The following is a 25814-nucleotide window of genomic DNA, read 5'->3' as shown; positions in this document are numbered from 1 at the left end:
ACTGAACACATTGGTCAATGGTGTTTAGAGGAATATGCTGAAGGTCGATTACAATGATATCAGCCCCTGTCCCAATTAATCCATTTTTTAAATAGGATACCTGTTTACTGTACTAAAATGAAAAATAACTTTTCCTTTATTTGTGAATGCCACAAGATAATACAGAAAATATGGTCTACCTGTTTGGGTTAATTCTCCCATCTCACACAGTGAATGGCTGGGAAAACGTGGAAGGCTGCTCAATGTACCATCCATCTGGGCTTCCATTCCTTTTGTCATGTGGCTAATAAAGTCTGCCAAGTTTGGATGGGATGGGTTCCTAGAAAATGTAAGGAGAACAATAGACAACACTGAAGTGGGGGTCTGACAATTGAAATAATGACCCAATAGATTTTTGCACCCCCTCATCAGTTATTATAGCGCCTCCTTATAAATAATAGTCCCTGCTTATAAACAGCGCCATATCAGTAATAGTTCCCCCTTATTAATGATAGCCCTCTAATAAAAAAAAAGTTCAAATGAATGGGTTTTAAAGCAGACCGCTCGCAAATTGTATGCTGTCTGGTTTCCCCGGGGTTTACCACGGACACCCTGGGGCGGACAGCAGCAGCAGTGTGAACGCCGCTTAACTCATAGCCATCAGTTACTCTCCGTTATTTTCTCTCTATTTTCTGCGCATGCTCAAAAAGCAAAAAAAAAACAACCCAAAACAAACAAACAAAAACAGACAGTATAAAAAATGGACAAACTGATACCAACTGATGCTGATACTGTGTCCGTTTTTTTTTTAACTGATCCATTAAATGGATCATTTAAAAAAAAACGGACACATTACCATCAGTTAATGTCCATTATGATAGGTGTACTTTTTTTTCTTTTAAACGGACACCTTCATAACGGTGAACCCTGCCTTACACTCACAAGTCATTGTCTATGGGGGAAGAAATTTCACAAACTGGCTTACAATGGTGACATCCTATTACAGTATCACTCTAGGATTCAATGAGCTCTTTAGAGCAAACCATTCTTTCACATACATTTGTCCATATCTGGGAATCTGTTCCTTTTGGGATAGAAATACTAATTTGGCAATTAAATCCACATCATGATTAAATAGACTTTATAACTGAGTCGTTCATGATGTTAAGGATGCTGCCCTCTATAGGGTGGTGTACAGAGTGCACTGTTCTCCTAATTACATCCTGGAGAATAGATTTGCATATTTTTTACCCATATATTTGTTCAGACAGACTGACCTCAAACAGAATTCAATGGTTAAGAGCTGTGCTCCAATATTTTAGTCCATATTGTGCAAGTATATACAGTGTATCCATATCCCTTTAGTATCTAATTCTTGTTTTCACCTACGCTATATTGTTAATGATGTATTTAAGGATGGATTTTTTTTTTTTTTTTTAGAGAAACGATGAAGTCAAGCACAAATGACTTTAAGATGTACTATACCTGTCTGGCTCCAGGACACAGTCAATATCAGGTCTCTTGGTTTTAGGAATAGCATACAGTGGATACCTATCTCCATGACGGATCATTACTTGGACGGACAACAGTTTAAAGTTATGAGGTGCATGGCCTAAAGACATAGAAAATGATGAAATATCACATGTTTAGATTAATAATACATATATTTATATGATAAAAAATATTACATTATTGTAATTGTAAATATTTGAAAATTCATATTTAAATAATAAAAGTTATATACACAATATAGATAAGGTAGAGCTGGTTATTGCAGCACTGTAAGGCTGTGGTCACATTAGCGCTGTGTGACCGTTTGAGAAATCCGTCCCCCATTAGGCTTGAAAAATGCGGACTTTTCTCTCCATATTTTTCAGGTAGAAACCCTGCGGACTCCACTGCAGTATAAAGGTTCCGCGGGTAAGCAGATTGGGTTTCCGTTTTTTTGGGTACCCAAGTGGAGAAAAAAGTTGGACTTTTGCTCCATCCAAAAAATAGGATACACGACAACAGCAACAAATGTAAATTTTATTTCATTTTTTTATAACATTGATGTCTATGGGAGGCAGACACAAATGGATTACCAACGTGTTTTACCCTCTTTCTTCTCTACACATGCTCAGAGTGAAGAAGGTGGTGGTGGTGGTGGGGGGGGAGAACGGACCCTACAAAAACAGTTTCTTTGACAGTTCTGTCAAAAAAGATAGATTATGTATGTGCTGTGTAGCCATTTTTTTTTTTTTTTTGACAAATTCGTTGTTTTTTTCACGGATTCGCAACATACAGATACCAGGCGCAGATGTAAACATAGTGTGAGAATTATACAAGTGATGGTCACTTCTACCAGCAGTGCTGTAAATAAAGATTATGGTAATGGACATTATCGGGTTCCTATAATGTAAGGGAGGGGATATTTTTGTTCTAGCGTGTGAAATGAGCTACAGGGGGCCCATGAGATATTAAGGGCTCGTTCGCACTGGGCAAGAGGGGACGGATTTTGACGCCGAATCCACCTCAGAATTCGCCCCCTCACAATACAGGTCTATGTAGACCGCTATCTTCCTTTTTGTCGTGAGCGGTATGTTGCCGCTCACGGAAAAAAGAAGCGAGCTGCCCTTTCTGCAGGCAGTTTCTGTGGTTGATTCAGCCGCGGCGTCTGCTTCACGGCAGCACCCTCTAGACTAAGCCCATTCATTTGGGCCTACTCCGGAGCGGGAAGCCGCGACTGTCGGAAGCTGCGACAGTCGCATTTTGGTCCTATTCTGACGCGGCTTCCTGCATCAGAATCAGGACCAAAAAACGCGGTCTCTAGCCCTGTGTGAACGGGGCCTAAGGGAGAGAATTAACTATACTAAGTATGAATAAATAAATAAATAAATAACAAATAGCACAGAAATGGAGCATTATTGTAAGCGGCCATTTTCTCGTGGCCTGTGGGCATGCGGAGTCAGCTCTGCCCGAGGCCTAGAAGTCTGAAACCTGCGCTGGAAGAAGAGGACATTGCTGACGAAGATGGAGGTGGCGCTGGAGAGAGAGCTTTCGCAGCATTGGGGACGCCCCCAGTGCTGTTTGAGCGCTGGGGCACGCCCCCAGTGCTGCGAGAGAACTCATTTGCATACCGACAAAAAACCGGGATTTCAGGCGAACGGCAGCTCAGAGAAGACAACGAAAGGTAGGAGAAGAATAGCCTTTCTTAAGGCTATTCCAACGTGTTGCTTAGAAAAAAAAAAAAAGTTTCTTGATCCTTGTTCTCTTCATGGACAGATAAAAGCGTTGTCTCTGCATATATCGAAGAGTCACTCTTGTTACCAATAGGATGGGCCAACTATATCTACATGGGCTTAAGAAGTGTCTTAAACACTTTTCTGATGCATTTTATTTAGTACATCTCATTGCTAATGATGTAATACAGGAATCTGAGCAGCAGACTAGTGGTGGATTGGTATTACAGTAGCTGGTGTACAATCTGCACAGGACATTACCTTCCATACTACGCTCTGCTATTCCAGGAGTATTGCAGTACAGGTTGGCTTCATACAGTGGATCGGGTACAGAAGGCTCTGTCAGCAGGTCAGGCATGATTCTTTTGCGATTTTTGGCAGTGAGTACTTCTTCCCTCGCTGGAGCAGCGGGTATGAGCCGCATCGGGAACCCTGTGAGAAAAATAGTAAACAGAATTGAATAAGAAGCCAACATCCCCAATAAGGCTACGTTCACACCCATGTCATTGGTAACCTCCAGCACAAAGTCCTGCATATATCCCTAGTGAAAAAGTCTGTAAACTTGACTTTTTTTGTCTGGGGTTTTCTGTGAAAAAAAAAAAAATAGAGGACACCTGACAGACCCCATTATAGAAAATGGGGTTCCCCGTGACCAGATGGATTGTTTTTCCATTTTTCGGATACTGTGACAGAGCAGAACAACAAAAACAGTGTTACAGATGTGAACGCAGCACACAAGGGGTGACGCCAGAAGCTCTTGTTTAGTTACAAAGTAGATGCCATTTTGGGGTTTTAGTATCTTCACTTAAAAATGTATCTTTGGTCTTGGGACTGACCTTAAGATCTAGTCTCAAGGAAGTTGTTCACGGCCGTCACAAGGCCGCATTAAAATAAATTTCTGTGCATGGGGCTACTCACATCACCAATTTTTTGACACACCCCTTTTTAACGGACCAACAAAAAAAAAAGAAGAAAAGGACGTCCTATTTTTACCCGTTTTCACAGATCTTTCAATAGACTCAAATTTATTATGGATTCTTGAAAATGGCTGACCCAGGGATGCAAAAACGGTTGTGAAAAACGTCCAATTTTCATGGCTGTTTTGCGTTGTCCGAATAGATCTTATGATCTGTATACACACTTGGCATAATTACTACAATTGCATATTGTAAATCTTTTCATCCTACTGTAGACAGGACTGATGGGAGGCTCCTGCTGCAGCCAGTTGTTTTACAACCAGGCAGCACAAGCAGAACCACAGCACTTGGCTGATCTCCTCAGACAAATAGGGGAAAATTTTTAAATGTTTACGCCAGCAAAACTCCCCAGCAATACTAGGAGGCTCCTGTAATTCTGATCATGTTCCTACCCAACTCTGCCCACTGTCTAAAAAAGTGGCAAGAGTGGTACAGGAATGAGATTCGTCAAGTCGAGGTGCATTGATGACCACTTTCTAGGCACACCAGCCTTAGTAAATGTGGGCCATCGAGAGGAACTATTTATTTATATAGGTTTTTGAGATTTAATTGTAAAATGAGACAAAGCAGGACACAAGAAGATTAAGGAAGTGCCATAAGTCAGAACAATGCTCTTGGCAATTCATAATAAACCCCAGAAAAGTCACACAAGTAAGTAAATCAGGCCAAGCACCACTTGCACAATTTTTCACAAACCGTACAGAAACCCCACAGCTCACACATGATACAGTATATAGCATAACATGTTTTTGTACATACAATTGCCCATGTAGCTTGTAGTGAAGAGCTGTCCTCTAAATCTCTATGCTCACAATCAAGTGTTGTTTTATCAGTGTGTATGGCAACATATACATGCCTGTGTATTATCAAAGGTCAATGTAGAGGGCTAAGAGTCTTCAGTACAGGCCACTATTCCTGTCCATTTTGTCACCTGGGCTAACTGCAAGAATAAATGGGTCTGAAGGAGGCGTAGGCGGCACATTGTAACTCTTGACTGTTCACTTGGGGGTTACTATAAATCTAAAAGCCCCAGAGAACTCCACATAATAACTGCCTTCCATGCCATGGAACCCCCCTCCTCCCCACTGCAACCATGATCCAATCAGGGTGGGTGTGCAAGCTGCTCAATGGCCCAATGCCTGTATGGAGGACACTAGCTAACGGTCCCTAGCCTCCCTTTCTGACCATCTCAGTTCCTCCCTGCTTCTGTCATGGACTAATCCTCTCTGATTCTATCATTACTTAACTCTACCCTCTCTATCCAGTCCTCCCCAAAGCTGTGCTTGGTCTGTCCTTCTTTAATGTGGTTTTCTAGGAGTTACATATTAGGATAGTTCTTAGGATCAGGCATCAATATCTGATCAGTTGGATTTTGTTACAGGGAATCTCTACACAGATCAGCTTAACAAAGTACCAGTACCTTGGCGAGTGCTGCTTCTGCTTCACAGGCCAGTGACGTTACATCTATTCGCCACATGGTCTGTTTGCAGCTCAGTCCCATTAAAGCAAATAAGACCAAGTTGCAATACCAAGCACAGTCCCTACACAATGTACAATGTTGCATCAGCTGATTGTGGGGGCTCCTGGTTGTTGGACCCCCAAAAATTCTAAAGATAGTTCATCAATATTAAAATCCTAAAATCCTCTTTATGATGTATGTTGACATATACTGACCTGAGGAGTGGAGTAAGTACTGTATATACTCGAGTATAAGCTGACCCGAATATAAGCCGAGGTCCCTAATTTTACCACAAAAAACTGGGAAAACTTATTGACTCGAGTATAAGCCGATGGGGGGGGGGGGGAATGCAGCAGCTACTGGAAAATTTCAAAAATTAAAATGGTCGGAGTTTTTGGGTGCAGTAGATGCTGGGGAAGGGGAGGGGGTGTTTTAGTTGTCTGTCTGCCCCTTCCCTGAGCTTGAGGACTGGGTTTATTTCCCCCACTTGGAATTCAGCCTGGCTGAATATAGGGTGTCTGCAGTGCTCCTATTAACCCCTTCCGGACGGAACAGGAGCACTGCAGATACCCTATATTCAGTAGACCGGGCATTTTCAGACACAGGGATACCTAATGTGTATGTGTGTCACAGTCATTTTCTACTTTTATATGTATTCTAGGGAAAGGAGGGATTTAGAACCTTTATTTATTTAATTTATTATATTTCTCTAAAGTTCCCCCCCCCCCCCCCCCCCCCCACTATTTAATGGGAGATTCTATACATTACTATTGTGTCTGGTCATAGACCCCCCCCTAGACCCCACCACCACCACCACCACCAAAAAAAAAGTACTTTTTTTTTTTTTTTTTGCTTGCTCGAGTATAAGCTGAGGAGGGCTTTTTCAACACAAAAACTGTGCTGAAAAACTAGGCTTATACTCCGTATTTTTCGGACTATAAGACGCACCTAGGTTTTAGAGGAGGAAAATAGGGGAAAAAAATTTTGAAGCAAAAAATGGTAAAATATTTAATATATGGGAGTTGTAGTTTTGCAACAGCTGCAAGGCCACATTGACAGGTGACCCTGCAGCTGTACGGGGATGCATAGTGTGTTTTTTTTTTGCAGGGCCAGAAGTACTTTTTAGTTATACCATTTTGGGGAATGTCTATTGCTTAGATCACCTTGTATTGAAAAAAAACCCGGTGGTTTATGATATATGATTTTCTACTTTTATATATATATTCTAGGGACAGGAGGTGATTTAGAACTTTTATTTATTTCATATTTTTATTATATATTTTTTAAAGCTTTTTTTTTTTCTTTTTTTTACTATTTTATTCCCCCCCGGGGGCTTGAACCTGCGGTCACTTGACTGCAAGTCCCATAGACGGCAATACAACTGTATTGCCGTCTATGGGACATTCTGTATATTAGTATTACGGCTGGTCATAGACCCAGCCGCAATACTAATATAGCAGTGACAGGCCTGTTAGCCTTCATTAGGCTCCCGGCTGTCACCCGAACAGGTCGGCTCCTGCGATATCGCCGCGCAGGAGCCGGCCTGCAACTTCACAGATACGGGGCCGGTGGGGACTGGCCCCGGGGGAGAAGGGGCCACCGATACTGACCCGGCATCCGCTGTACTAGAGAGGCGGATGCTGGCGAGGGATAGACGCTGGCACAGGTGCCGGGGCCTGAGACATCGCTACGCTCCTCTGCCCTGCATGAAGCCAGCGGCGGGGGGACGGAGGAGCGGAATAGCATCGCCCCTGCTGCTGCTGGCTTCATGCAGGGCAGAGGAGCGCAGCGATGTCTCAGGCCCCGGCGTCTATCCCTTGCCGGCATCCGTCTCTCTATTACAGCGGATGCCAGGCGCCACATTCGGACTATAAGACGCACCCTTTTTTTCCCCAAAAATTTTGGGGAAAAAAAGTGCATCTTATAGTCCGAAAAATACGGTTGCATATCTATAGTTGCAATTTGCGTGCACCCTGATGGTTATTCTGTGGTATATGCAAAGTGTAGTGCTAAACGTGTTGTGAACATTGCCCATACTCTCAGGTATACTGGTATATTACAGGTTGTGAAACAATAATGTAGATAATAAGAAACAACATGAAACAGAGGCAAAATTTGACTCTAGACTTTATACCGAGCCCAGGCTATCTGAAAAATATAAATAGCCTATATACACATAAAAATTACATATAATTATACACATTTTTCAACAAGCCATCCTTATAAAATACATGAAAACACAGCTCCAAGCGGCTCTGTATATTTGTACTATAATTTCTAGGGTGTGGAATGCCCAGAATTACAAGTCTGTTTTATCCCGCGATACGCTCTCCAATTTCTCTGGCCTCAAAGAACCGGTCTCCGATTGCACCCTGGTGGATACAGAGTTCACCGCGGCGTATTGAGGTAGCTTGGAAATAAAATTGGTTTACTTTAATTACTATCATTAAATCATAGCGTATATTACCGTCCCAGCACAGCCACTGCAAACACAATGGAAATCTGCAGAAAACTAGATTAACTCTCTGGTTGTGTCCTTGGATAGTCCATACAAAATACTGCAACGGTAAGGAATGGTACATTACCTGGGTGGACATGGGGCTGTGTCTTAAGCTGCATACTAACAGGTAGCCATCTGGAGACTGGAGACAAAAATGACATAGTAAACAACGATTACAATACAAATACTGAAAAACAACATGTACCTTGTAATAAAGTCATTAGATCATTTTTGGAATGTTTCCCTGGTTACCAACTCCTTGCCGGCGGCTACATTTATTCTTCTTCAAGAACCTCCAAATTACCAGACACGTCCCCTGACACGTCAGAACTCTATGTAGTGCAGTTCCTCTTATTTCTTCTAGAAATGTAGCAATACATTCACAAATGGTTGTTCCTATTGTTCCAATTCACATATACTGTGTAAGGTATATATCATGTAATGTTCCATAGGATGTAAGCATAGCCACGGTCGTGGATACTGTCAGTAATACTATGTGGGGACCCATCCCCAACTGGTAACACCCACTTGTCATTTATTTTTTTTATACATTTCTAGGAGGAATAACTGAGAAACAGCACAACACAATTGATGCTCCAGATATAATAGGGAGTATGATTATATACTAAAGCAGACATGTCAGAATAGGTGATGGGTCCTCTTTAAATTTTTCACATGTGGACCAAAGCTGGAAAGCCTCTAACTATAGATGTGGGTAAATTATAGTAAAACCCTTAAGGGCATAGTCAGTATAGATTAACTTAAAGGGGCTCTATCACTAGATTTACATGTTATGAGCTAAAGATATGCCTGAATAGCCTTTAAAAAGGCTGCTCAGGTCAGGTGCTGCTATTAGTTTGTAAAAAGACCCCCCGTTTTTGTTTCTTACCTCGGAAATCAATATGCAAACGAGCTTGACCGTGCACGGAGGGCGTCCCGTGCACCACTTAGCGTCATAGCTTCTGGACGCCCACCGCTGCCTCCAAGCCCCCCTCCTCCTGCTTCTTCACCACTTCCATCGTCGGCGGTTTCTATTGAAATAACACGCGTGCGCAGTAGCGCTCCCTCCGGCGCGCTACTGCGCATGCTGCAGCTCACAATGTTTTCATTGGGAAAAGGCACTGAAGCGTGCGCAGTAACGCGCCGGAGGGAGCGCTGCTGCGCACACGCGTTATTTCAATAGAAACCGCCGCCGATGTAGGCGGTGAAGAAGCAGTAGGAGGAGGGCTTAGTGGCAGTGGTGGGCATCCAGAAGCTATGACGGTAAGGGGTGCACGGGACGCCCACCGTGCACAGTCAAGCTAATTTGCATATTGATTTCCGAGGTAAGAAACAAAAACGGGGGTCTTTTTTACAAACTAATAGCAGAACCTGAGTAGCCTTTTTAAAGGCTATTCAGGCATATCTTTAGCTCATAACATGTAAATCTAGTGATAGAGCCCCTTTAAAAGCAATGTCCTCATATTAAAAAATCCATTGCAAAAGTCTGCAACATGATTGTAACCATATGAGTTGTGACTTTTACGTATGAACCATATATGTATGTTAATATTATTAATTGGCTTACTAATGTAGCCACTTCATATTCCGCAGCCCCTTACAGATATTGTCAACACCTTTCCATATAGACTCACAATCTACATTCCCTATCAGTATGTCTTGGAAGAAATCAGAGTACACTGAGTAAACCCACACAAACATGCAGGAAACATACAAACTCCACACAGATGTTGTCTTTGGCTGGATTTGAACCAAGGACTCAGAATGCATATTAAAAAAATAAATATAATATATATTTATGATATATAACAATATATTATAATATGTTTTCATTTTTCAGATTAGTCTACATTTATTCATTGTTTTCAATGCAAAAGAAAAAAAAACAAGTCCCAATCTGTTCTAACGTTATTCCTACTGCAGACCTTGCACGTATTATGCTAACATTATATTACGCACAGAAGTGGCAGGGCTTACACTTAGAAGGATCGCTGAGATATTTTAATGAATACGGTTAAGATTATTCTGCCTCTTACCATACCTATGACAGTAAAAGTCCACGTAAGAGGGGCTTATAGCAGTACTTTTCTATGGAGTTAAAGTTATTCACCAAAAACGTAGACACTTTCTTGTAAATTGCCTTTACAATAGAATATAATAGTAATAGTGACTGCCAGTATACCTTAGCCTTACATCAAGAACAAAGCAATATTCATTATGAATATAAAACAGCCATAAATCAATAAATACAGTTACACAGAGTATATCAGGCGGTTGCAGTAATATATGGCAGGGCACGCACCTAGTAGGAGCAGAATTGGAAGCATGTTGCTGCTCATGTTGTAGCCTTCCAGTGGTCCACTATGGAAATGGCAGGGATTGACTCAAACACTGTATATTTTTACTGACTGGCGGAGCACCTCCTAAAGAGGGACAGGACGGCCTTTCACAGTTCTGCATACCTAACAGTTGATTCAATTCCTTGCTGGGGGAAAAGACAGGCTTGGACCACAGAAAGAAAGGCCGTCTTGTTCTCCAATAACTAACATTAAAGTTAAACATTTGCAAGTGAGGTTTTGTGGTCTTCGCTGCTAACATGCTCAGCCCTGGCAGTCCGCTCTCCAGGCCTTCCCAAATATTAAGTCTTGTTAGGGAATACTTACTCTTACCAAAAATAGAAAATTGTCTTTTTGTTGTTCTTGCTACAGGTCTCAGTTTTTTCTCTATATGTTTCTTTATACAGTAGTAAAAAAAAATGCTGTGAAAACAATGGAAACTATAGATATAGGTAAAATAATGGATTCTAGAAGAAAGAATCCTCTTTAGGAGCATGGCAATGGTAGTTCTATCATAGTCAAGACGTCAGAAGAGATGGATTTGAGGGGTGGGGGGGTGGGGGTAGAATGACATTCTGTAGCTAGAGGTGTTACAATCCTCCCATCTCTGCAGTGAGACCACATCTGGACTAATGTATTAGTTACAGTGTCATACACACGGAGAAAACTATATTAGGACACACCTCTTAACCCCTTCCCGCAGCCATTTCTCAATTGTTTTTTAACTTGTTTTTAATTTTTCCCTCACAGAGCCGTATGAGGGCTTATTTTTGCGGTACAAACTGTACTTTATAATGGTGCTATGTAAAAAAAAATCCATAACTTTGAAAAAAATTTTTTTAACCGATATCTTTTAACCCATAACTTTTTATATTTCTGTATATATACGGGGCTGTGTAAGGAATCTTTTCTTGCAAAGGTGTAATGGCAGAAAAACGGCGGTTTGGCCATTTTGATTTTTTCACCATAAGGGAAATATACTTTTATACATTTGTTGTTTGGGCATTTTCAGACACAGAGATACCTAATTTATTTATATTTGGTTTTGTTTATTTTTGAGATGTAGGCAAAAATTTTGGAATTTTTAGCTTTTTGTTAAAAACTTTATTATTCTTTCTTAAAGGGATTCTACCATTAAAGCTCTTTTTTTCTCGTTCACATGTCAGAATAGCCTTGAGAAAGGCTATTCTTCTTCTAACTTTAGAAGTTGTCTCTGCCCCGCCATTCGGTTAAAATCCCGTTTTTTTTTCCGGTATGCAAATGAGTTCTCTCGCAGCACTGGCGGCGGGCCTCAGCGCTCAAACAGCAGTGGGGGCGTCCCCAATACTGCGAGAGAACTCTCTCCAGCGACGCCTCCATCTTCTTCAGCAACCGCCTCTTCACTCGTCTTCTTCCAGCTAGGGTCACACTTCGATGCCTGCGCAGTCGGCTTTGCCATCGGGCCGCTGGCAGAGCCGAGTGCATATGCCGGCGGCCATTTTTTTTGTGGCCACTTTCGCGAGCATGCGCAGTAAACTCCTGTAGTTCTATGGCAGAGCCGACTGCGCAGGCGTCGAAGTGTGACCCCAACCAGAAGAAGACGAGTGAAGAGGTGGTTGCTGAAGAAGATGGAGGCGTCGCTGGAGAAAGTTCTCTCGCAGTATTGGGGACGCCCCCAGTGCTATTTGGGCGCTGAGGCCTGTCCCCAGTGCTGCAACAAACTCATTTGCATACCGACAAAAACTGGGATTTTAACCCAACGGCAGGGTGGAGAAGATATCTAAAGGTAGGAGAAGAATAGCCTTTCTTAAGGCTATTCAGACGTGTGAACGAGACAAAAAAAAAAAAAAAAAAGAGTCACACTTCTCTATCTGGCTGTCTGATGGACAAGCATGGGTTTAGTGAACGTTGGTCTTGTCCATTCCTCACAAACAGTCTTCTGGATGAAGGAGAAAAATCTTCCCACCTATACACCCCCAAATCTTGTAGAGTCTTCCCAGGAGAAAGGAAGCTGTTTTATCTTCAAAGTAGGAACTAACTTTACATTAACGTCATTAGAATGGGATGTCCTAAAAGCTCCTGTAGGGTAATATATAGGTGTCCCACTACTTTTGTCCATGCAGTATAAATAAAATAGAACAGATCCGGAAATAACTCAAGGAGGTTGTGCCTGGAAGGCAAAATCTGCACATATGTCCTACAATGGTGTGAGTCGGAACAATTCTGGCAGACTTTGTACCGTCCTTGCATCACAGTAAAAATGCACAGCTGGCGTGACTTCCCCTTGCAAAATCTGCTGTTTGCCAAGGATGCAAGGACAGCAGGGGCTGGGAATAAACATCCAGCAATGTGGTTGGAAAATGCTCAGTAAGTGAATGTAAACCTGCCTGAGATCAACATACATCGATCCTAAAATAAACATATAAAAGGAAAGAATATAAAAATAGAGTGGGTGGACCACGTGGAAAAGCTAACTCATGTGAAGACAAATACAGGTCATGAAGTTTCTCAAGCTGTGGGATGAATTGTGTGGCTTTTCGTTGACAGAATTTGCCAACTTCTATATAGCGCTCCCTTTGACCCCTGCACCGACCAGAAGTCTATCCTGTTCCTGATACTACAAGTATACTGTATATTATTTATTAATATTAATATGGTCCATGTATAATCTAGAATGGTCATGTTTATTAGGTCAGTTGAATTTTTCATAGTACTGTATATTCTGGTTTGCAATGACAATGTAATGTATTATTCATGCATGTATGCTCTCTTTGTAGCCTTGTCCTTTTGTTATCTGTTGTATTGTTTTTTTAAATTTAACTTAAAAAAATAAGCTACATTGATTCTCCTGAACATTAGGTAGGAGGATAAGCAAGTTATCTCCATACTTATGGTAGATACTGCAGAATTACACTTAAAGAGGACCTTTCACCACCTGGGGCACATGTGGTTTTATATACTGCTAGAAAGCCGACCAAAACAACAATATGTATGGAGGTCTAAAAAGGGTTAATACACTGTGGGTGAGCCAGTAAAGGGGACAGTATACTGTGTGGGAACCAGTAAAAGGGGCCGTACACTGCTCTTTACCGGGGGGCACAGATCGTGAAAGCCAATGAATTCAGCGCACTGTCGGCTTTCTAGCTGTATATAAAACCACATGTGCCCCAAGTGGTGAAAGGTCCTCTTTAAAGAACACACAGGATATTGCCTCCTTCACTCAGGATATGGTCCCTTTTATTGGTTCCCAAACAGTATAATTCCCCTATACTGAACCCCACAGTGTACTGCCCCTTTTACTGGTTCCCACACAGTATACTGTCCCCTTTACTGGCTCACACACAGTGTATTAACCCTTTTTAGACCTCCATACATATTGTTGTTCTGTTCGTTTTGGTCCCCTCACAGTGATATACCAGTCTTAGATGCGACACAAATTTTCCAAAAGTTTTGAGCTCAGTCTGATATTTAAACTTTTGGGGTTCGTCACCATGAAGCACTATCATACACGGTCATCAGACATAATGTTCAGGCCTCAGCAGTGACCCCAGGGTGCATGACATTAGATGCAGGCTGAAAAATGTCTGAAGAGGATGACAGGAGACCACTGGAGGTCCAGGTGAGGTGAGTGTAATTGTTTGTTGTTTTTACTCACTTCCTCTGGTGCCACGCAAGTTTGGTCTCTACCTATTTGATTATTCCAACAGATAGCGACCAATATTTTACTCACCAATCCCCACTCCTATCAAGTCTGGCCTCCACTTCTGTCTCCAGGGTGTGAATGCTGAAGTCGGACTGGACAGGATTGGTGAGTAAAATATCAGCTGCTGCCCCTTGAAATAAACCATTAGGTAGCAGCCAATGGAAAAATGTCACCCCTCAGTTTGTGAAAGCAGGTGCTGCCTGAGTCTGTAGCCTCTGTTGCCTCATGGCAGGTGCAGCCCTGCTGGTAAACAACATTGTCAATTTGACGTACAGTACATTAAACCTTTACTGGGATAATCGATTTCAATACAATATTATCTATAAGTATATCACAATCCACTGCTTACACATATTCTGCATTGTGACGGTTGTAAAGTTCTCTGCACTGAACAATATAGCACCAGATCACCCATAATGCATTATGGCAGAGCATTAGGTATAGACACAGAACACACAGGGGGAAGGGGAGTACCAGTCTGTGTAAATGTACAATGGTAAGCTCCACCGTCCGCCTCCCAGGTTCTCATAACTACGCCAAGTTCTAAGTAGTCAGGTGGGTGACATGTACTTGCCTGAGATATAAACCAGAGATCTACATTAGTCATTTGATTTTCTCAGCCTCAATATGTATAAAAAAACAAACCCCCCAAAAAAACACTGTAAAAACACAAGAGAAAAGCTTTGTACGCCCATTAAATAAACCCACGCAGGATTTAATGCTGAATTCCTTCTGGCAGCGATCGCTGCCAAGTTTTCTTTTGTGTCTTTCCCTTGTGGTCTTAAAATGTAAGAGTTTTCCATTTTCTTCTTTGCATGAGTGCCTGTTACAAAGTACCCCTTAAATTAACATTAGGGTCATCTAGAGTTCTAGACAATGTAAGGGGTCACTTACTTTATACATTACAGTACTAAAGAGATAACAAGCCTGATGCCAATGCAAATTATGCTAAGCTGCGTCGTAGAAAACTAGCAAAGCAGTACAAAAAATGTGCATAAGTGGGGAAGGAAATATCAACTAAAATAGCAGACTATGGACTAGAACACAACAGCAACCCATGGAGATAACCTTGCTATAGGCAGTTTTTCAATGTATAGTACCAGTTCATCTGGTTTGGATACCAGGCAGTTTGCTTTCACCTATCTGTGACTTTCCAGTATAACTTCGTATCTCCTTTTACTTACCCTAAGTTAGGTACTAAGAGAGGACCCGTTACCCAGTACTTTGTGGTACCTTTTTGCAGAAAAAAAACCCAACAAAAGTGGTCCTGGGAAGGAGACCTCCCAAGGAAATCCTGGGAAACCTACTGGAAAAAGAACTTTAGATCTACACTGTTGAGCCAATACAAAGAGTAATGGTGGACCTGGTTGCCAGGTCATACCAAAATACTGCTTGGAGAGGAACAGAGTGGTCACATGGCTTTCTGTGACCAGAAGAGCTGATTCCTGGTGTTAGAGAAGCAGGAGCATTACTGATGGGGATTTATTATATGTAATATCCACTTTAGGCTGAGTACAATTCTGTACCAGAGTCGGTTTGCAATGACCATCAAAAATCGCCAGATAAAAAAGTGCGGCATGTCCAACTTTTTCATCCAGTGGTTTCACAAGAAAGCTCAAACAATTCCATTAGAGTCAATAGGGTTTGTTGGGCAACATTGGCGTTTGCGCTTTTAGCATTCTGTATGTCCATTGTTCTGATCCTCCAACAGACCACATAAACAAAGACAATGGCGCAGATAAGAACACAGAACAAGGGAAATCTCAGGGTTAATTTACTCATGACCTGAATCAAAATCACGATTAAAGAGGACCTTTCACCATATCTGGGCACATGCAGTGTTATATACTGCCGGAATGCTGACAGTCGGCTTTCCTGATCTGTGCCCAGTGTGAAGAGCTTACGGTCCGGTACCGTAGCTCTTCTATGGTCAGAAGGGCGTTTCTGACCATTAGCCAGAGACGTCCTTCTGCCTCGCGGCGCCAATCGCGCTGTGCTGTGGAGCGGGGAGGAACGTCCCCTCCCTCTCCTGATAATACTCGTCTATGGATGAGCTGTGTGAGCAGAGGGAGGGGGCGTTCCTCCCCGCTCCACAGTACAGCGTGATTGGCGCCGCGAGGCAGAAGGACGTCTCTGGCTAATGGTCAGAAACGCCCTTCTGACCATAGAAGAGCTACGGTACTGGACCGTAAGCTCTTCACACCGGGCACAGATCGGGAAAGCCGACAGTGCGCTGAACTCAGCGCACTGTCAGCATTCCGGCAGTATATAACACTGCATGTGCCCAGATATGGTGAAAGGTCCTCTTTAAATTGGGCATTTTACTTTGATTACGATTAATAGCGATTATTTAGGCCATGCTCCTTTTAAGCCACATCAACTTTACAGTATGTGTACGTGCTGGGTAAATATTGCGAAGTTTGCTGACGGTTTCATTCGGAATGAACACAGCTGAACCAAAACTGCTATTATACTCTCGAGTCTCTTCAGACCCTAGGATATAATAAGAGGAGGCAAAAGAGGACGTAATCAAACATGAAAAATAGTGTTACTCACCTCTCCTGGGCTCCGGTGAGACTACTTGATATCTTCAGGTCTTCTGTTTGACATCAGGGACTGTTGAGGTCCAATAACAAGCATTTAGGTTGCGCTATGTTTTGATACTTGTGTTTATGTGTACGACGCAACGTGAGCTGCTGAAGCGCAATCATAAGCCTCAGCAGTCCTTGACGTGGGGCAGAAGCACTGAAGAGAACAGGGAGCTGTGTTGGAGACCAGGAGAGATGAGTAACACGATTATTTTATGTTTGATCAGTTCCCCTGGGCCTCTGATCATTATACTCTGTGGTCTGAATGAAACTGCAGGTAGAACCTTGTATTATTATAATATATACTATTATTATAATATATAATATAATTATAATAACTGATGTGAACAAAATCGCGTCTGTCATCCTGGTTGACGTTTGGCTTAATCAACCAGCCCTAATTATCACCCCAAACACTTGTTCAATTGACAACTGTTCTTCAGACTCTCCTAATACATGCACATTTGGTTTCACCAAGCTTGCACGTGTGCCGCTACTGGACAACCCTGGTGGTGACTTATCTTGCAGAAGAACAAAAGGTCAGGCATGATAACATTTACTGTGCCCAGTTCTTCCTTCCCACAACATCATCTGCCACCATGATTGACAGCTATCTTTGTATATGTGCTAATACCAGGAAAGCGGTCAATAACTGATGTGCACTATTCATGAGAGGAGTATTCTGGGAGTCGTGTTCTTATCAGCATCCTGCCATTGTACAAGACAACACAGTAAATGATCTTACTATTAGGATAGTTTATTCTGATCAATAACAAGAGACGAGGAGACAAACACAAATGTCCCTGTGCATTGTACTAAGAATGTATTAGTGCACGATGGAGATGATATAATACAATGTTATCTGTCCTGCTAATATAGTAAATATTCAGTTTCCATAAGTGATGTTATATTGCCTCTACATTATATTGCATTTTTATTAAAACTAATGCAGTGGCTCATCTTTTTATCTCCTGTGTGTAGCAATGTTATTATGGGGGGCACTATGTGAGTGGCAATATTATTTTCAAGGACATTGTTGTTATGCTATTGTGATATCACTTGTTTTGGGGTTACTCTAGTTTATGGCAATATTTCTGCAGGATTCTATAGAATTTATGGGCATTGGCATCACAGATGGAGTGAAGAGGATTGAAGCAGGCACAATACTGGAAGGAGGGATAGTAATAGGTGTAGTGCCTGGATAGCAGTGGGTCTGGATTTAGTTGGTCAGTACAGTATTTTCTGCATAATAATAATAATAATAATAATAATAATAATAATAATAATAATAATAATAATTAGAGATGAGCGAACACTAAAATGTTCGAGGTTCGAAATTCGATTCGAACAGCCGCTCACTGTTCGAGTGTTCGAATGGGTTTCGAACCCCATTATAGTCTATGGGGAACATAAACTCGTTAAGGGGGAAACCCAAATTCGTGTCTGGAGGGTCACCAAGTCCACTATGACACCCCAGGAAATGATACCAACACCCTGGAATGACACTGGGACAGCAGGGGAAGCATGTCTGGGGGCATAAAAGTCACTTTATTTCATGGAAATCCCTGTCAGTTTGCGATTTTCGCAAGCTAACTTTTCCCCATAGAAATGCATTGGCCAGTGCTGATTGGCCAGAGTACGGAACTCGACCAATCAGCGCTGGCTCTGCTGGAGGAGGCGGAGTCTAAGATCGCTCCACACCAGTCTCCATTCAGGTCCGACCTTAGACTCCGCCTCCTCCGGCAGAGCCAGCGCTGATTGGCCGAAGGCTGGCCAATGCATTCCTATGCGAATGCAGACTTAGCAGTGCTGAGTCAGTTTTGCTCAACTACACATCTGATGCACACTCGGCACTGCTACATCAGATGTAGCAATCTGATGTAGCAGAGCCGAGGGTGCACTAGAACCCCTGTGCAAACTCAGTTCACGCTAATAGAATGCATTGGCCAGCGCTGATTGGCCAATGCATTCTATTAGCCCGATGAAGTAGAGCTGAATGTGTGTGCTAAGCACACTCATTCAGCACTGCTTCATCACGCCAATACAATGCATTAGCCAGTGCTGATTGGCCAGAGTACGGAATTCGGCCAATCAGCGCTGGCTCTGCTGGAGGAGGCGGAGTCTAAGGTCGGACCTGAATGGAGACTGGTGTGGAGCGATCTTAGACTCCGCCTCCTCCAGCAGAGCCAGCGCTGATTGGCCGAATTCCGTACTCTGGCCAATCAGCGCTGGCCAATGCATTCTATTAGCCCGATGAAGTAGAGCTGAATGTGTGTGCTAAGCACACACATTCAGCACTGCTTCATCACGCCAATACAATGCATTAGCCAGTGCTGATTGGCCAGAGTACGGAATTCGGCCAATCAGCGCTGGCTCTGCTGGAGGAGGCGGAGTCTAAGATCGCTCCACACCAGTCTCCATTCAGGTCCGACCTTAGACTCCGCCTCCTCCGGCAGAGCCAGCGCTGATTGGCCGAAGGCTGGCCAATGCATTCCTATGCGAATGCAGACTTAGCAGTGCTGAGTCAGTTTTGCTCAACTACACATCTGATGCACACTCGGCACTGCTACATCAGATGTAGCAATCTGATGTAGCAGAGCCGAGGGTGCACTAGAACCCCTGTGCAAACTCAGTTCACGCTAATAGAATGCATTGGCCAGCGCTGATTGGCCAATGCATTCTATTAGCCCGATGAAGTAGAGCTGAATGTGTGTGCTTAGCACACACATTCAGCTCTACTTCATCAGGCTAATAGAATACATTGGCCAATCAGCGCTGGCCAATGCATTCTATTAGCTTGATGAAGCAGAGTGTGCACAAGGGTTCAAGCGCACCCTCGGCTCTGATGTAGCAGAGCTGAGGGTGCACAAGGGTTCAAGTGCACCCTCGGCTCTCCTACATCAGAGCCGAGGGTGCGCTTGAACCCTTGTGCAGCCTCAGCTCTGCTACATCAGAGCCGAGGGTGCGCTTGAACCCTTGTGCACACTCTGCTTCATCAAGCTAATAGAATGCATTGGCCAGCGCTGATTGGCCAGAGTACGGAATTCGGCCAATCAGCGCTGGCTCTGCTGGAGGAGGCGGAGTCTAAGATCGCTCCACACCAGTCTCCATTCAGGTCCGACCTTAGACTCCGCCTCCTCCGGCAGAGCCAGCGCTGATTGGCCGAAGGCTGGCCAATGCATTCCTATGCGAATGCAGACTTAGCAGTGCTGAGTCAGTTTTGCTCAACTACACATCTGATGCACACTCGGCACTGCTACATCAGATGTAGCAATCTGATGTAGCAGAGCCGAGGGTGCACTAGAACCCCTGTGCAAACTCAGTTCACGCTAATAGAATGCATTGGCCAGCGCTGATTGGCCAATGCATTCTATTAGCCCGATGAAGTAGAGCTGAATGTGTGTGCTAAGCACACACATTCAGCACTGCTTCATCACGCCAATACAATGCATTAGCCAGTGCTGATTGGCCAGAGTACGGAATTCGGCCAATCAGCGCTGGCTCTGCTGGAGGAGGCGGAGTCTAAGGTCGGACCTGAATGGAGACTGGTGTGGAGCGATCTTAGACTCCGCCTCCTCCAGCAGAGCCAGCGCTGATTGGCCGAATTCCGTACTCTGGCCAATCAGCGCTGGCCAATGCATTCTATTAGCTTGATGAAGCAGAGTGTGCACAAGGGTTCAAGCGCACCCTCGGCTCTGATGTAGCAGAGCCGAGGCTGCACAAGGGTTCAAGCGCACCCTCGGCTCTGATGTAGGAGAGCCGAGGGTGCACTTGAACCCTTGTGCACCCTCAGCTCTGCTACATCAGAGCCGAGGGTGCGCTTGAACCCTTGTGCACACTCTGCTTCATCAAGCTAATAGAATGCATTGGCCAGCGCTGATTGGCCAATGTATTCTATTAGCCTGATGAAGTAGAGCTGAATGTGTGTGCTAATAGAATGCATTGGCCAGCGCTGATTGGCCAGAGTACGGAACTCGACCAATCAGCGCTGGCTCTGCTGGAGGAGGCGGAGTCTAAGATCGCTCCACACCAGTCTCCATTCAGGTCCGACCTTAGACTCCGCCTCCTCCAGCAGAGCCAGCGCTGATTGGCCGAATTCCGTACTCTGGCCAATCAGCACTGGCTAATGCATTGTATTGGCGTGATGAAGCAGTGCTGAATGTGTGTGCTTAGCACACACATTCAGCTCTACTTCATCGGGCTAATAGAATGCATTGGCCAATCAGCGCTGGCCAATGCATTCTATTAGCGTGAACTGAGTTTGCACAGGGGTTCTAGTGCACCCTCGGCTCTGCTACATCAGATTGCTACATCTGATGTAGCAGTGCCGAGTGTGCATCAGATGTGTAGTTGAGCAAAACTGACTCAGCACTGCTAAGTCTGCATTCGCATAGGAATGCATTGGCCAGCCTTCGGCCAATCAGCGCTGGCTCTGCCGGAGGAGGCGGAGTCTAAGGTCGGACCTGAATGGAGACTGGTGTGGAGCGATCTTAGACTCCGCCTCCTCCAGCAGAGCCAGCGCTGATTGGTCGAGTTCCGTACTCTGGCCAATCAGCGCTGGCCAATGCATTCTATTAGCCCGATGAAGTAGAGCTGAATGTGTGTGCTTAGCACACACATTCAGCTCTACTTCATCAGGCTAATAGAATACATTGGCCAATCAGCGCTGGCCAATGCATTCTATTAGCTTGATGAAGCAGAGTGTGCACAAGGGTTCAAGCGCACCCTCGGCTCTGATGTAGCAGAGCTGAGGGTGCACAAGGGTTCAAGTGCACCCTCGGCTCTCCTACATCAGAGCCGAGGGTGCGCTTGAACCCTTGTGCAGCCTCGGCTCTGCTACATCAGAGCCGAGGGTGCGCTTGAACCCTTGTGCACACTCTGCTTCATCAAGCTAATAGAATGCATTGGCCAGCGCTGATTGGCCAGAGTACGGAATTCGGCCAATCAGCGCTGGCCAATGCATCCCTATGGGAAAAAGTTTATCTCACAAAAATCACAATTACACACCCGATAGAGCCCCAAAAAGTTATTTTTAATAACATTCCCCCCTAAATAAAGGTTATCCCTAGCTATCCCTGCCTGTACAGCTATCCCTGTCTCATAGTCACAAAGTTCACATTCTCATATGACCCGGATTTGAAATCCACTATTCGTCTAAAATGGAGGTCACCTGATTTCGGCAGCCAATGACTTTTTCCAATTTTTTTCAATGCCCCCGGTGTCGTAGTTCCTGTCCCACCTCCCCTGCGCTGTTATTGGTGCAAAAAAGGCGCCAGGGAAGGTGGGAGGGGAATCGAATTTTGGCGCACTTTACCACGTGGTGTTCGATTCGATTCGAACATGGCGAACACCCTGATATCCGATCGAACATGTGTTCGATAGAACACTGTTCGCTCATCTCTAATAATAATAATATATACATAACATCAGTATAGAACTAGTTATTAACCACTATATGGTTACTGTTTGGTGGTATTATATTTTTCCATGTATAATAGTGAGTACTTTGTCCCTAGCAGAAAGTGTATGCCAGTCCATTCTGACTGCAGTCAGTGAAGAAATAAAGTTTGTGGCAGACAATCTCCTATGTATTATCACAGAGGAGCCGCTGCCACTGTTGAATTTATTAGAGGCAATGGTTCCTCTGTGATAGCCTGTGACACTAAGATGTCACTGTACAGCAATAGTAAAAAGAATTGGTGGCAAGTAAGTGAAAAAAGAAAAAAATCATAGCGGAGCTACCACTGCTATTGCTGGTCCAGCTATGTATGGACACTTTGGTCATTGCAATTTAGCAACAAAGCACCTGATCTGGCACTAAATTCACATGGGCCAATCACAGGAAAGCCGCTGCCGAACAGTGATATATCAGGTTCGGTTATAGCTAGTACTTTAATCTTGGCATCATATGAAAGCTGAGAATAATTTTTCTAGGTGGTATAAAACTGAAGATACAGCCATTTGAAGTGACCATCCCCCCTTGGTAAATGCTTCCGCTCTGCATATTCACAATACAACTATGTACAGACTTTCCTTAGTAACAAGCTTTGCAAGAGAGAATGTTACAGCCTGTTTTATAATAAAAAGGAAGTTATGCTAGGTTCACACTAGCATTTGGGTTTCTGTCCTTCAGGACCACATGGTGACCCGAAAGATGGAAAACCTGTTTGCTTAAAAAGTTGTTACAAGTGGAAACCCACGGATACCATAGACTGTAATGGGGAATCTCAGGTTTCTGCCCAGTTTCTGACAATTATATTATATATATATATATATATATATATATATATATATATATATATATATACACACTCTAAAACCAGTGGAGAGAAAAGTCCCCCTTGCAGGACTTTTCTCTCCACCAATTTTAGGCAGATTCAGTGGCTTTTGTCTCTTCCTTCAGGTGTTTGGAAGGGATCCTGGGTTACAGACCAAGACTGGTGACCTATCCAAAGGATACTTTTAAGTGTAGGGAATAAATACTTCCAACGATACAAACATGCCATTGTGATGCTGTAATAATTTAACAGTCATTACGAATGTTTCAGACAAGATTACCCCAAGTGTTATACTCACAGAACTGGAGACTGAGACTTAGAAAGGCCAGAAGGGCTGCCAGGGCCAGCAGTAAGATAAAGCGGTTTCGGAGAAGCATTCTTTAATTCCTACTACTTGGTCTTCATGGTTTCTTTGTTTCTGCCATTAAACATCCCTGAGGAAAAAAAAGTTGAATTTTAATGCTCTGCAATTATTGGAATCTACAAGATGGTTATGGGACGTGACAAAATACTTGTTCATAGGACTTATCAATGTGAATCATATTTATGAGGATTCCTTATAAGTAGATCACAATTTTTGCAATAAACTAATATAAAATTTTGAAGCCTTTTCCTCATCCTCTGCTATTCTTGTACGATACAGTCAGACATGCCCAGTCCTTCCTACAACTTCATTTTTAACTGTAGGGAGTGCGCATGTGTCTCACCTGCATACTTACAAGCCTGCGTGGATAGAATAAGGAAACCGTCATTGGAGAGGACTTGTTCTCCCCTAAACCACTGCAGAGGTAACAGACTGTAAGTGGCTACAAATGTCTACAGTGCTAAGAAACTGAAAATCAGCCCCGTTTTTCTAATGCTCATTTTTGGGGCATTATAATGCTCATATTTGTTCTCAGGACAACTGATGGACTGAGTCTGCCGCATATACCTATAGACTTTAAATCTGACCTGACAGCTAGTCCTTCTGTACCCCATACATATGCATAGTGGGTTCAACTGATATTCATCTAATATGTATAGCCACCTTAAAGGGATTGTCCGGTGTGGGGGGGAAATTAAAGGAAGTGATAACCTCTTACTTATCCCCGACTGGTCTTAATCTGCCTCTTAGGGTATGTTCACACATCAGTATGCCATCCGTCCGAATTCAGTTTGACACTTCAAAACGGACTGATACACATACTGATCTCCACTCTGGTTACAATTGCTACTTTTAATCCCCTTATCTGTCCTCTAGGGGACGGAGAGCGTTTGCTATCAGCATAAAAAGGTGTCAGTATACAATCAGTATGTGCATCAGTCCGTTTTGAAGTGTCAAACTGAATTCAAACGGACGGATGGCATACTGATGTGTGAACATACCCTTACCATGTTCCCATTGATTTCTACTTCTTGGTCCCAACTCAACAGACTGAGAAACCCCGCTTAGCCAGTCACTGGCAGGCGTGCGTCACTAGTGCTGGGTATTTCCTGGCATTCTCTATGGATCTAGATTTGTATTACATCAGCCCAGCTTCAGTAAACTTGCTACAATTTCACACTTTTGCATCTTTTGATATGAATTTTACCATAGAATTCACTTTTTGTAATGCAAAAAGTGAAATCCACTACCTTTTTGCCTATAAAAATCTGCGACAAGCCATACAATCTGCACTAAAAACCGCATCCAATTGCATTGTGCTGCCGTAAGCTTCAGATTCATAGTATAGACTCTACGTGAAATATCTGCAACAAATCTGACCAATGTGAACATTACCTAAAGGTGACAATCTAACCATTAAACATTTCGGTCTGCAGAACAAAGTATTTTTCTTGTAGAATTGTTCAGATGTTTCTTAGAGAACAACCCACACACACACGAGAAAATCCATTCCCCTTCTGTGTGTTTTTCAGTAATTGCCTTTATTACATTGCAGGCCTATAAACTACAGTGAACAAAACTTGGCGAGAGAGTTGTTAAAATAGTACAAAGCCAAAAAGCAAAGCATAACTTTTTCCAGCCAGACACCTTTTATGGCTCTAATACAAAGAAGCTAACAAGTGCACTTGTACTAGAGGAAAGAAGAGGGCGTCACGCTCCACTTGTGAAATAATCAAGCTTTATTTGTATTCTGGGCTATTTTGTCTGTGATTTTGGCAAGTACTCTGACAGAGGCTCCTAAGCTGATACTTTGATGCAGATTTCAATATAGACATACTCCCCTCTCCCTAAGGACACATGGATGCTATACAGAGTTAAGTGTGCACGTGTTTGGGTGGATTTGGAGGAAAAGCTGTCGGGGAGGGGATGCATAGCTGGAAACCCTATGGTACGCTACAGTTCTTCATTTCCCTGACATTGAGGGTGGTTGGACACCACCATAGACATTAATAAGCTGCAGACCTACTCAAAACAGCAGCTCCATCTAATGTGTATGGCCACTTTTAGGTATATGACCACCGCAACCAGATTGTCAGCAGATTTTACAAAACATAGCTGGATGTCCCAATTGTCTACAGATACAATGCATAGCAATGCACCAGCAATGTACTCCCTCCTGGAAGAGACTTTCCATTGCTAGGTAGCTCAACATTTCTGTGCACTGCTTATACAGGCTTTGTAGGCAAAAATAAAACTTACCAGTGAATTCCCTATACTGGATAAGCTTTATTACTGCAGCCCCAAATGTTTGGCTTTGAAGGATTTGTGGGGGAGGCCAGAAGTCTGGTTCCTCTACCTCCAGTGCTGATGCACCCACATGAATTGGCTATACCCTATGAACCTGCAGAAGGAGAGGAGTGGAGTCGGTGA

The 25814-nt window shown here is 43.3% G+C and overlaps 1 protein-coding gene across 2 annotated transcripts in view; it reads right to left on the bottom strand.

Annotated features, from left to right (window-relative positions):
* Positions 1 to 25814, bottom strand: part of PXYLP1 (2-phosphoxylose phosphatase 1) — a 74117-nt gene that overhangs the window by 2846 nt on the left and 45457 nt on the right. For both annotated transcript variants that reach the window (XM_075268871.1, XM_075268870.1), the window contains exons 2-6: positions 23319 to 23454; positions 8222 to 8278; positions 3462 to 3632; positions 1465 to 1591; positions 180 to 319 (exon numbers count right to left, since the gene is read on the bottom strand). In XM_075268871.1, coding sequence (XP_075124972.1) covers positions 180 to 319; positions 1465 to 1591; positions 3462 to 3632; positions 8222 to 8278; positions 23319 to 23397 — 574 coding nt within the window. In that variant the 5' untranslated portion in view covers positions 23398 to 23454. The remainder of the gene's footprint in view (positions 1 to 179; positions 320 to 1464; positions 1592 to 3461; positions 3633 to 8221; positions 8279 to 23318; positions 23455 to 25814) is intronic.

Source organism: Leptodactylus fuscus, chromosome 3 (assembly GCF_031893055.1).
Source record: "Leptodactylus fuscus isolate aLepFus1 chromosome 3, aLepFus1.hap2, whole genome shotgun sequence".
Taxonomy (NCBI): domain Eukaryota; kingdom Metazoa; phylum Chordata; class Amphibia; order Anura; family Leptodactylidae; genus Leptodactylus; species Leptodactylus fuscus.
This window is presented reverse-complemented; position numbering and strand designations above follow the sequence as displayed.